General features: G+C 45.9%; 1 protein-coding gene across 3 annotated transcripts; it reads right to left on the reverse strand.

Moving 5' to 3' along the window:
• Window positions 1-286: 286 nt before the first annotated feature.
• LOC115043904 (DDB1- and CUL4-associated factor 1-like) lies at window positions 287-12,143 on the reverse strand. 3 transcript variants are annotated; one of them, XM_029502680.1, is made up of 30 exons: window positions 11,979-12,143; window positions 10,502-10,704; window positions 10,324-10,400; window positions 10,109-10,182; window positions 9,712-9,825; window positions 9,308-9,445; window positions 8,161-8,760; window positions 7,735-7,836; window positions 6,782-6,940; window positions 6,311-6,490; window positions 6,114-6,223; window positions 5,889-5,988; window positions 5,258-5,427; window positions 5,066-5,190; window positions 4,905-4,981; window positions 4,457-4,621; window positions 4,199-4,354; window positions 3,399-4,055; window positions 2,958-3,235; window positions 2,672-2,870; window positions 2,468-2,550; window positions 2,270-2,354; window positions 1,955-2,188; window positions 1,627-1,720; window positions 1,440-1,544; window positions 1,257-1,330; window positions 1,020-1,109; window positions 774-932; window positions 554-674; window positions 287-389 (listed from the first exon to the last, which is right to left on the reverse strand). In XM_029502680.1, the coding sequence occupies exons 2-30, from the start codon at window positions 10,693-10,695 to the stop codon at window positions 328-330; spliced, it is 4,782 nt and encodes a 1,593-aa protein (XP_029358540.1). In that variant the 5' UTR covers window positions 10,696-10,704; window positions 11,979-12,143; the 3' UTR covers window positions 287-327. The 3 variants fall into 3 exon arrangements, with proteins under 3 accessions (XP_029358540.1, XP_029358539.1, XP_029358538.1); XM_029502679.1 differs by lacking the exon at window positions 11,979-12,143 and adding an exon at window positions 11,543-11,676 and having other exon boundaries at window positions 10,112-10,182; XM_029502678.1 differs by lacking the exon at window positions 11,979-12,143 and adding an exon at window positions 11,543-11,676.
• Between the last annotated feature and the right edge of the window lie 558 nt (window positions 12,144-12,701).

Below are 12,701 nucleotides of genomic sequence, written 5' to 3' on the forward strand. Positions count from 1 at the left end.
CATCTGATAAAGCATGGGAAAAAAGGAATTAAATTAAATGAGTCAATGTTCTCTCCAGAATAAAACATCAAATACTTTTCAGGCAAAATGTTTGCCAATTGAACAAGAAGCAGAAAACAGCTGAAGGGGAAGGTTCCATCTGCGCTCCAGGATTTATTCATCATCTCTGAAGTGTAAAAAATATCTGCAGGGAGACTGAAGGTTTAGTTTCCTCCTTCTGGACATCGACGGCCATGTTGGTGCATTCACAGTCGACTCCTGACTCAAGGAGAAATGATGCTTTTTAAAAAAAAAAAGAGTCCTGGATGAAGTTGAGTGTCTCAGGAGTCAGGAAAACCATCTGTCCCGCATGGACCTCAGGAGCTCAACTTCCTCATCAGAGGAGCGCTCTGGGAAGATTCAGATTAAGACTTACTTCCCAAAGTGACATCAAAAGATCTCATTTTCATTGTGTAAGACAGAAAATCTGCAAATCATTCTAAACTTATTTTAAGTAAACTGTTTCAGATATTTTTGTCCCCCCCATATTTATGATTCGAACTTCATGACTCACGATCCAGGTTGTCTAGATCAAACGAATCAGATCCGTCATCAGACCTGTAGGAACGATCCGAGTCCACCGAGTCGTCGTCACTGTTGTTGTCATCATCGCTGTTTCGTAGAAGCTCTGCAATCTGCGGAGAAGAGACTTCACTGAAAGTATCTCCAGAACCAGAGAACACAAAGAGGAAGTACTGTTTAACTCATCTGCAGGCTGAGGACTGGACTGGTACCTCTTCATCTGTGGGGGAATTCTCTCGGTCCCCGTTCTCTGTGTTGCTGTTATTGGTCAGCTCCTCTATGAGCGGGTCTGTGTCCATATCATCATCATCATCATCGTCATCATCGTCATCATCTGTGTCTGAGGAATCATCATCATCCTGATCTTCATCCTGGAAAGGAACAACAACCTCTGTAGTTTAACAGGTCCTTTCTTTCAGATTTATTTCTGTCCTGGACAGATCAAAGTGTTGTCTCACCTGATCATCATCGTCTCCTTCCTCAGCCAGTTTCTGTCGTCCCACCTCGTACAGACGACACACCATGTCCAGACTCACCGTGTCCTGATTCTACAGTCAAAAAAAAAATGTACTGTTTCATTTGAAAAAGAGCTAAATGATCAACAAACTAACTCATATTTGACTGTGATGAAGTGTCACATTTTCTGTGACAACACAAACATGTGAGTTCATTTTGCACTAAAAACATGAAGGTACCTCAATGACTGCCAGGTAACAGTCTTTATTGTCGGTGCAAAGGTCGTAGATGTTCCTCTTCACATCCACCGTGGCTGAAAACAAACAAACATGTCCAAGTTCAAACTAAATTCTGGCAACGACACGGACAAGAGAGGAGGTGACAGTCAAGGATTGTGGGTAAAGAAGACTAGTGCAGCCGACCGATGGGCTTGTAGTCTGTGGCGTCGAAGGTCCTGAAGGACGAGCCGAAGGGACTCTTCATCTGCTGGTCCATCACATCATCCTCATCGTCAGCTTGCAGCATGGCTGTACAGGAGTGAGTGTGAGATGCATGTTACTGTTGTACAACACAATGTAATCACACAATCCTGCTCCCACACAGCTGTACCTCCATACATGATGGTGGCGTTGCTGTTGAAGACCACCCTACACTGGTCCAGGGCAGGGACCGTGTGCAGGAGATGGAACGTCCTCAGGTCCCACTGTCACTTCCTGTCAAGGCCCACAACTACACAACACCTCAGGCACGAGTATTTGTACCGCAACACAATCACTACTCCAATCCTGTAATCTGACCAGGTTAATTAGTTCATTTAGTTGTAAATTAGATAAAATGTAAAACTTAACTATCAACGCAGGCAGAAGAAAATAAAACCCCTTTTCACTTTTGTTTCATTAGACACCGGCCCAGCCTGTAGCTGCATCCCTTAGGATACGATCTCCGTGTTGATGATGACCTCCAGGCCGTTGGGATGGAAGACCCCGCTGATGTTCATGTTGAACTTGTCGAACTTGTGGATGGCCCGTGACGCCCGAACGTCCCACAGCACGCCGTCATTCAGCACCAGGTCGTCGGTGGGGTTGAAGGTGGCGCAGTTCCTCTTGTAGTTGTTAGCGAGGGCGGGGTCGTTCAGGGTCAGAGTCTTCTGACCCGTTTGGATGTCGTAGATCTGCAGCACAGAAGGACAGAGCGCAGTGAGACCTGAGACCAGCTGCAATGAACTGTCACAGGAGCATTGTGGGTAACCTACATGTGCAACTTGGTCTTTGGTGCCGATAACCCGGTCCTGAGAGAGTTTGCTGAACTCAACGTAGTGATCGTCTACAAATGAGTTTCTAGGGATGAAAATAATAAATAAATAAGTTAGCAACATCAAAGATGAAAACACGAGAATGAGGAGGGGGGGAAAAAAAAAAAAAAAAAAAAAAAAGGAGTGTTGGAGTTTTACTTCAAGCTGAAGACAGCGTCCATGTTCCAGAGGGCCGACAGCGGGACGCTCCAGGAGGCAGAGGTGAGCAGCAGCTTTCCATCCTGAGGAAAACACAACATTCACGAGACTGTTTTATGAATTTATAAAATAATCTGATAAAAATAATATATCATTTCAACATAACTCCAACTCTAAATCTGGAAAGGACGGAGCACAACGTACCCTGGAGGGTTCGAGGTGTGTGATGGCTGAAGTGTGGCAGGTGTAGTTGGCCTCCTCCTCTCCGGAGAAGATGTTGTAGAACTTGAGGTGACCTGAGCAGGTTCCCAGCATCAGGAAACGCTCGCGGGCTGAGAAGGCACAACAGGTGAACCCGCTCTCGTCGCCATCGCCCTCGTGGAAGACCGACATTGGACGAAACCTGAGTCGACAGGAAAGACACCGGTGAGTTTCACTTTTTATTTGTGAGTGAAAGTTTTGACCGAACAGCTGAGTGCCTGCTTGTTACCTGCTGAATATCAGATGTCTGTCCAGACACCCCCTGTCCACACCTCCATATTTCGGGTACAACACTCTGCCCCCCAGACGGGCTGTGAAGTTGGGTGACGCCTGCCGCCTCTGCTTGGGCTCGGGGCATCTGTGGGGGGTGAAAAGGGAGAAGGGGGGGCAGGTGGTGACAGGGTTGGGGCAGCGAGCGTGTTGTTCCCTCAGGTACTCTGTGATGATGCTGTCGAGGGTCGGGGGGGAAGGAAGTTGGCGCTCCAGCTGCTTCTTCATGGCTGGAGTCTGAGCAGGACAGAAAAACTAAACGTTGATAAACTTTGGATTACTTTTGTGTGTATAAGCTGAGGGTACATATTCAGCTGTAGCATGTGAGGCGTTCAGGGTATGCAGGTAAATTGCAGTATCTACATTAAATGAGTAATAATGAACCGAAGCCATCACCAACCTGGATGAAAGCCCCGTGGTCAGACTTCTGTTTCAGCGCTTTAAGTTTTTTCCCTGAGTTGCAGTTCGTCACTGGACGTTCCCGCGTGAACAAAATCCGGCTGACAGGATGTGACCCCTGCCCGTGAGGATGAGGTGGCGCCGGAGGGGGCAGAGGGGGGGTGGACAAAGAGGAGCATGGCAGATGAGGACTGACTAGGGTGCGAGAGGGGGAAGGGGTGGCAGCAGCGGAGATGGCTGAGACTGAGGAAACTGGAGAGGAACCGATGTGGCCGACGGTGCGAGCTGCGATGCCGCATGTGAGCCGGCAAGTCCTGTGGATCAGTGAGGAGGAGGAGGAGGAGGAGGACGGGGTGACGCAGGAGGAAGAGCTCGGACAGAGGGAGGATATGGATAAATTACCCTCCTTAACGAGCGTGTTGGCCGTGTCGTGCAACCCTTTAGCCACGAGATGGTTCCTGATCAGCATGAGGAGTTCCTTCTCAGAGAAGGTGATCCGCGACTGGGCGACCACGTTGGCCCTCTGAAGACGAGCCAATGAGACGTCAGTGCCCATGAGGAGAGGCTTCCCGGACACCCGCTCCGTCATCTCCGCAGCGTAGCGGCAGAACCGGACGTGCTCGCTGCGTTTGTCCTGCAACACCGGCTCCTTCATCAGCTGTGGAGGCGAAGAAGAATGCTGACATTAGACTGAGCACCGATCTGTGTTTGGACTCCTCGACACCTCCGAAGCCATGCTGTGAGATCTGGGCCCAGATGTTAGCAGTTTTTTTTTAACTGAGCTGAAAATCTTGTGCTCACCTGTTGGATGTGGCTGCTGGTAAAAAGTGGTAGTTTGCTGATGATTTGTCTGATGGCTGAGCTGCGAGAGAGTCCAACCAGAGCCTTGCAGGCCAGAGCGCGGATCAGATCTGCGTCTGTAATGGGCATCTTCACCGACAGCAGGGACAGAAGTACCTGAAGGTAGAAAATCCAGAAGCACAGAAGAACGTTTGTTTTCATATTGTCTAACTAAAGGGAATTCTAAAGCACGTCTCTGTCTTGATAAAGCATTCTCACCTTTATACCGTTGTTGTTCTGCACTAGTTGCCACATGTGAGCCAACACCTTGTTGTGGGGGGCCGGAGACTGCTGGGGGTGGAGGGACGGCCTGAGAGGAGTGACGGCAAAAGCCCCAACGGTGCTCAAGCTCCGATCTGGAGCGCACACACAGTTTATTATCACCTGGGGGGTGAAAAGAAAGCAGGTCACAGCAGGATGCAGAAGCACTCTAAATAAATAAAAAAAAATCATTATCATCATCATTATTAGAATATACAGATGGATAATCATACTAAGGGCACAGCACCACGATGGGAGGACGACAGAGCTGTGACAAACTTTCTGGGTTGAGCCTCCACATGAGACACATTTAATGTTTGTTTTGTCTCCACGGTTAGAGAACCTGATTACACCTTAAACAGGCCTGATAAAGTATGACCTTTGTGCTTTGAAGCCATCAGCTTACTTGGAGTGCAGACTTCTGTATCTCAGCATCATTGACAAACACTTCGCCCTCAGCGACGCCCAGGACGATGCTCATACCTGCAGCAGAGAAACACATCCAGGACAAAATGATCCAAAAGCTCAAAATGCAAACATTTTCAAACACAAAAGACCTGTACTGACCGACAGTGGAAACAGGCGACCTGTTTTCATCCACAACCTCTACAGTGTCTGCCAGCACCAGCTGCACTTTGGGAACCACCGTCAGGATGGCCAGGATGTCCAAGGCATAACGCACCGTGTCGCTCCTGGACAGACAGACCAGTTTAATCATTTACGTATCAACAGAATCAGAGAACACATCACCAACGTTACCTGCCGTAGTAAGTCCTCCAGTCACAAGCTGCAGAAATGAGCTGCAGCATCAGAGGAACACAGGACAGCTTGTAGAACACCTCAACTGGTTCCCAGTAGAGCTGAGGAGGTCCACACTCGATGAGGAACTCCATCATCTCGATAATCTGCTCTCTGGTGTACGTGTACGCCTGCACACACACACACACACACACACACACACACTTCATTTGTGTGTAAGTTCAGACTCAAACATCAGCTGAGGCCCACTGATCCTACTGTTACTGCCTGTCATTTTATTATATTAGTGTATGATGAAGTATTTCAGTTTCCACTTGCACAATTATTGTTACTGTTATTAGTATGACTGCAAGTGATTCTCTCCATCTGGATGTGTTTTTCTTAGCAGGAGCTGTTGTGTCTCTGTAAATAATTTTATATTGAGCGGGTGAGAATTCTTCTGTTGTGAACTGGAGCTACTTCAATAAAAACTGAATTGACTATCTGGTTATTAAGTTCTTTTTCCTGTTTCAGAGCAGAAAGATTTACAAGAAGCAGCACAGAGAGGAGTTCGGAAAATGTTTGTATTGGTCTTAATTTTTTGAGGCCGTCTGGCCTTTCACAGGACAACCTTTTTAAATCCACCACAGACCTTGTAAAATGGTTGCTGGGGAACGATGGTGCCTTCATCTGACGTGTGCAGGGACTGTTTCACCTGTTCAGACTTCACCGCCAGGTGAGCCTCGAAGTACCTGAACAGAGATGAAGACACGACCAATAATCAAGAATGTGCTCAATATGTCTGTAACCAAGAGGCAGAGTTTGGAAAACAACAGGAGGGACTTTTTAATAAAAACTTTTATCGCGGCGTCTGTACCTGCGCATGGCCATGCAAGTGTGCTTGGCCGTCTGTCGGCTGGAGAAGACCTGGTCGTCGCTCATCATGGACACCTCCGTCTCTGTGTTGAGGATCTCCAGAGTGCTGACCTACAGGGAGAGAGGTTGACTAATGTTCAGACTTTTATCAAAGTCAAAATCATCACCATCATCAGTGGTCACATATTCAGCCCTGACCAGGTTGACGAGCCTGCGTAGGCCGTCTTGGCGGTCGAAGAGCTGCAGCACCACCCGGAAGGAGAAGGAAATGGAGAAAAACATGGTGGCGTGGCAGACGCCCGAGGCGTGGGACGACTCCAGCAGCCACAGAGCGTAGGACACCATGTCTGAGAGCACGCCGTCCTGGAGCATACACACCTTCAAACACACACAGCTGAGATGAAGGAGAGCGACACTTCGAATAAATTCATGGAGGTTTATCTATTAACAAATTAACACGGACCATAAAACCTTTTATAAACTGTGTAAAGCAGAATAACCACAAAAAAAAATCCTTATGTGTTTGGGTTGTTTCTGTCTTTATCTGATCAGGAGTTCTGCTCATTAATGATGAAAAATCAGCTACAAATATCGGATTGTCTTTATTCTGTCAATACAATAAACTCACACCAAGTCTCTTGTGTGTCTTGTGTATGTGTGTTGCCTCACCCTTTCCAAAGTGTCTTGGTTGTATGCCAGATAGTACAAACAGAGAGAGACTCCCGTCGCCGCCATTGACGGTCTCGGGATCTCCAGAAGTCTCTGCACTCCTCTGTGAGCGATGAACTCTGCCGCAAACTTTTTATGGAGGAGCAGCGAGGCCAGATACTGATGAGGAGAAGAGATGAATTCTGATCAAAATACAAAACTGTCTATGAAAATAACTTCAAATCATCAGTGACTCTCTGAAGTTAATGTGAGGAAAAGTGAGGAGAACTGGAAACATGACAGGATGAAAGTCAACAATTTTTTCTTCATTTTCAATTGAGAAAAATAAAAAAGTGAAAACAAATACATTTTTACTTCAACTGCAATTGACCAAAAAAAAAAAAATGCATCTTCCACAATCTGGATGTTGCCTCTTCAATTACACTTTGATTAATTAACACTAAGCTGGTTGCAACATAAAAGGGGCTTTGAACCGATGGCGTCCAGTGTTGGAACATTTCCCCATCCAACCAAAAACAAAAACAGTGAGGCACAAAAAGGAAAAATATCTTTTTTGTGTCCTTTTCCTTCAGATATTTCTCTTGGGAGCTCAGACTGAATGAGTTCTGTGATGTAAAATAAGAAGCATCGCAGAGTAAAGCTGTGGAATTCATTATTTATGAAGCTCAGTACGGCTCCGCCCACAAAGGTGTCCCCTTATCCTCTGCACACAGACGGCTTCCTGTGAGGGGAGGGGCGCTCAGATAAACGACGGCTCCGTCAGAGCCCCAGACATTTAATTTAGGAACATCACTCAAGTTTTAATTCGACACTATTCATTTGACTCAAACAGACTATCCGATTACATCAATGTTTTCCTTTAGATTTGAGATCAGTGCTGCTGACTGGATTAAATCTGTGGGTAAAAAGAATCAAATGTCCCCTTTGGTGGTTTGTGGGGACGGATGTCTTACCAGGAGGGCGTCAAAGGTGAGCTGGACGTTCCTGATCTGCCTGATGTCGATGTAATTCATCAGCAGCGAGCGGGTGTCCAACTGCATGAAGATGGCAAGCAGCTGGAAGGGAGACAAAGATTACTGATTATTAATAATGAGCTCTATTTCTAAATTTAGGGGTTAGCATTAGCTTTCAACTCATAGTCACAGAGACGATAAAAACGATAAATAGAAACTTTAATCTGAAACCATCCTCTGTTTTTCCGAACATCACTGACAAAAAATTCTTCATCACTTGATTCTTTTGAAAAGACATCAGTATCAAAGGAAAACGTCACCACTAAGACCAGAACAGGCATCAAAGAAAATCTTAAGGTGTAAATATCTGTGTGGTGGCTTTGTTGTTGGTGATGTGTTGTGTTATGCTCTGTAAGCTGATCTCACCTCCTGGTATTCTCCGAGGGGCGTCAGATACTGCAGGATGAGCCTCTGCTCCATGGCCGGGCTCAGCGGCGACAGGCAGTAGTCAGAGCCAATCACCATTGAGCTCATCTCAGACCAGGAAGTGCTGCTGGCCGGTGGGTCATTGGCGTCATTCCTGTCTGCCTCCACGTCAGTCCGGGAGGAGGAGGTGAAGTTGAGCTTCTGTTTAGCCTTCCTCCCGTTCTCCTTGGCCACCCGTCTCCTCCCTCCTCCCTGCCTGTCCTCCGTCTCTTTCGGGGCAGAGTCCGGGCTCGCTTGGCACACAAAGTCTGGAAGCAGTCGGGCGGAGCTGGATCCGTTCTTCTGTACTGACCCGAGCAGGGACGGTGGTCTGATCTTCGTCGCCGGCCTGCCGCTCTCTCCGTCTCTCCTTTTCCTTTCCGCCTCCTCTCCCGCCGCCTCCCCATCTGTCTTGTCTGGCTGGTCCTGAGAGATGCTTGAGGTCTGAGTGGCTTCAACCTGAGAACCCTGAGGTAGATTCTGGGGGGTCTTTGTGGGAGCTAAATGATTCTTGGCCTCCTCTGCCTGCAGCTCATGCAGGCGTTGAATCATAACCGGCAACTGGACGGGGGAGAAAGAAAAAAATAAATAAAATAAAAATCATATTCTCTCATGAACATCTTTGTTTTTAAAACCACAATCTCTTAAATAAACTCTCAATAATTACTTCATTCAAAAACTATATCATTCTATTATATCATTTATTGTTTTCTACACATACTGTACATATCACAGTTACACGCATAAATGCTTTATTCATGTCTCTGTTCACTCTGGTTCAATGTTGTCAACAACTTTTTATTTTTACTAATTTAAAGTACTAATTTTAGCTATTATACCTCTTTGGTCATTATATTTTGACAGATTTTCAGATTAAAAGCTAAAAGAAATTGGCATTGTATCAGCTTAGTTTTATGATGAAAAATGTTTGGGGAAAGCTCAAAAATGCCTGAAATCAACACTGTGTGAACATCCAACTGAAATGTCATAGCACCAAAATGTTTTTGTTAAGAGTTAAAACAAAAAGTTTTCTCTTGCGAGACGCAGCGACCCGACAGTTGCAGGTAAAAAAAGGTGTGAATGCGGAATGTTTGTTTGTGACGCTCACCAGCCGAGTGTTCTCCTCTCTGTAGCTGGTGGCGATTTCCTGACTGCTCATGGCTCTGGCCAGCAGCCCCGTGGCGTAGATGCACAGCGGGCGCTCGGCTTCGTGAGCCCAGCTGAACAACTTCTCCACCAGACCTTCCTGTCGCACAACACACGCAAACACACAACTTGAACAGACTCCCTCACAGGTCAATGAAAGCATCAGGAGAACTCTCCTTTAAAACTGCTGTTCACCATCACGTTTATTAACGTAGCTGTCAACGACTAATTCCTCGTCTGAGTCGGAGAGATCGTTTTTGTGTTTTATTTTAAATGTTAAAAAGTGTGAAATGATGATGATGTCATTTTGGTTTTTTGTGGTACCAAACAAGCATTTGGATATTCCACATCAAACGACAGCTTCACCTTCTCTTGGAAGATGACGGCGGTCTCCAGACCCGGCATGATGTTCTGGAACACACGGCAGGCGGCCGTGTTGAGGTTCAGCTCTCTGCTGGTCATGATGTACGTGTCCAACAGCTGGAAAAATAACGATTACAAATTGTATTCACACACACACAGACAGACACATTTACATTGAGTTGGTATTTATTATTAATCTGAAATATATATAAGTTTTTAAAAGAAATCTGTGTCCATATTGTTGAGGAGTAAAAGAATGTGCTCTTTCCAAAGTCAAAAAGAAATCAATTGTTTTTAAATAATCATGATCTCAATATTGAAAATAATCGGCTGAATAATAAGTAAAGAACTGAAGGAAATTTTTTTCTCATGGCCTCTAAATCACTGGAGTTGTTCTCACCGCATTAGTGAAGTCATCATTCATAAAGAGCATCTTCAGGAGTTGTCCCAGCATGCAGTTTGGGTCCGCCCGTCCTGCAGTTAGACCAGAGTGTCAACATTAACAGAAGCTTCAGCTCAGGGTTTATTTTTTTTACATTTGAAAATGCTGAAAGACTGCCAGAGATGGAGTCAGAATAAAACACCAAACAGTTGTGAAAGTGTAAAGAGACGAACCTGGATGTCGATCATCAAACGGGTCTGGGTCTGATTTGTGATAATCTCCTGTCTCACGTTCAATCAGCTCAGATATTCTGCAGAAAACAGAGAGGAGACACATCAGAGACAGACGGACAGACGGTCAGAGCGTCTTATCCACAGTGTAAAAGTGACAAACAAACAGATCACTGCTGACTTTGTCAGGACGGACACCAGCTGCTCTGTGGGGCCGCGCTGCGCTTCTACCCACTCCTCCAGTAACACGGTAAGATCCGCCTTGGCGTCCACGGCCATGGCCACCGCCATGGCAGCCGACATGGCAGCTGACAACGCAGACGACAGTGCAGCTGACACACCCACAGCCACTGCCGGTTCTTCTTCTTGGGACATTATCGCTGCCTGGAAGAAGAAGAAGAAGAAGAAGAAGAAGCTGAATAAACAAATCAGCTTCCTGAGCTGCAAGGATGAAATCAACATGAAACTGATCTGTAACTATTTCAATCAATCAATCAATCAATCGGCTGACTTTCTTTTCTGAAAAGTGAACATTTTGTGTTTGGTGAAAGAAAATGAAAAATGACATTTCAAGATGCCTCATTAGAAAAAATTTCATTTCTCACTGTCCATAAAACTTTTTATAACCAGTGAATAAAAACTGTTTTTCTTTCCTGTTCAGAGTCATCTATTGTTTTTGGACAGTCATTCTGTTGTTTCAGACTTTCAACAGAGTCTCAGATCTCTTCGCACAATTTATCAAAAATTGTCAAAAAATGGTTTTGTATGTAAATTGTCCTGTTGTGAGTCCAAAAACAAACAGCGGTGAACATCCATCTGGTCATACAAATACTTGATTAATCCCAGGGGGGAAACTGAAAACTGTCCTGAAGCTCAGTTTACATCTGGTCCAACTCATGAGCTTCTCCCTTTGCCTCTGGCTTTAAAGAGTCTGATCTCCTGAACCTCTCAGCTCAGCTGATACTGTCCATTCTGTCCCAGTCCTGGACTTCTTTCTTGTTCTCTCTCCATCTTTTAACTCCAGCAGTATAAGCCGATGTCCATCCTGGACCTGGTTCTGGTCTCAGGGGGAAATATTGTGTACTGATTAACGATAATAATGAAGATTAATGAAGCTGCAGCTCCACAGAGGATCAGATTTAAACCTTTAATGAAGGACGGAGGAGACTCTCTCCCTTTAACTTCTCCGGTTCTCGGACCGGCTCGGGCTCCTGACACTCACCCGCTGTTGTCTCACTGAGAGGCGGCGTCTCGGCATGAGAGCAGCCGGTCAGAGAGGGCTGAAGACGGCTGGGAGGGGGTGAGAGAGTCCGGACCAACAGGTGTCTCCGGCCCGGGACAGCTGTGTGTGTGTGTGTGTGTGTGTGTGTGTGTGTGTGAGCTAACGCGGTAAGAAGGTGACAGTTAGCAAACTTAGCTAACTCGGCTCCGCTCGCCCTCATGTGTCCCGTTAAGTGTCCCCAGACTCGGACTCGGCCTCGCCCTCCGCCCCCTCCCCGGCCCCCCGCCTCCCTGTCCCCGGAGATAAGGTGGGGGTTTGTCGGTTTTGGTTTTTCTGTGGGGGGGCGGCAGCAGCGTGTTGACAGCCGACCGCCTCATGTCAGCGGACAAACAGCTCCGGCTAACAGCTTCCCTCCGCTCCTAACCGGTCCACTCACCTCGGGCTAACGGCCGGCCGGACCCCGGAGAAGTTCCGTCAGGCTTCACCGGAAAAACTGAGAAAGAAGAAAACCTCCGGACTCTAACAGGTTTAACCTGGAAGAGAAAACCAACAAAAAAAGTTTCACGTTTATTTTCAAACTTCTCCCGGTGGCCGCACGTTACGTCAACGGACAACAGTCGACGTTATATGACGACGGGGGGCGAACAGCATCATGGGAGTTGTAGTTCACAAATGGCCGACAGTTATCAATCGCTGGAGTTTCAAAATGAAACGTAATTAAAGAGTAACAGAGTAAAAGTCCTGTATTTAACGTTTTAAGTTAGTGAAAGTAATCAAAATTATCATTAAACTCTACTGGAGATATTGAAATCATATTAATCCTGATAATGTACAGTTGTAGATGATCAAGCACATGAAGTCAGTTTACTCCTCTGGTTGATCTGATGGAAGGAAAAAATATTTATTCAAAATGAGTATTCACTTTTCGTACCCTTTGCTCATCTGAGTTCTGGATCCAAAACTGATTTTAATTAGAAGTAAAACACCTTTTTGGTGGCAGTTAGCTAACAGGGTAGTGAAATGCATGTTTAACCTTGAAAACTGGGTTATTTTAAATCTTTCAGTGGTTGAAAAGCGAATAACATAATATCAAATAAATCTGAATATACGTGAGACAGAACATCATTCAAAATTTAATTCCCCAGGATTCAAACAAATC

The sequence above is a fragment of the Echeneis naucrates genome, chromosome 5 (assembly GCF_900963305.1).
Source record: "Echeneis naucrates chromosome 5, fEcheNa1.1, whole genome shotgun sequence".
In the NCBI taxonomy this organism is placed as follows: Eukaryota; Metazoa; Chordata; class Actinopteri; order Carangiformes; family Echeneidae; genus Echeneis; species Echeneis naucrates.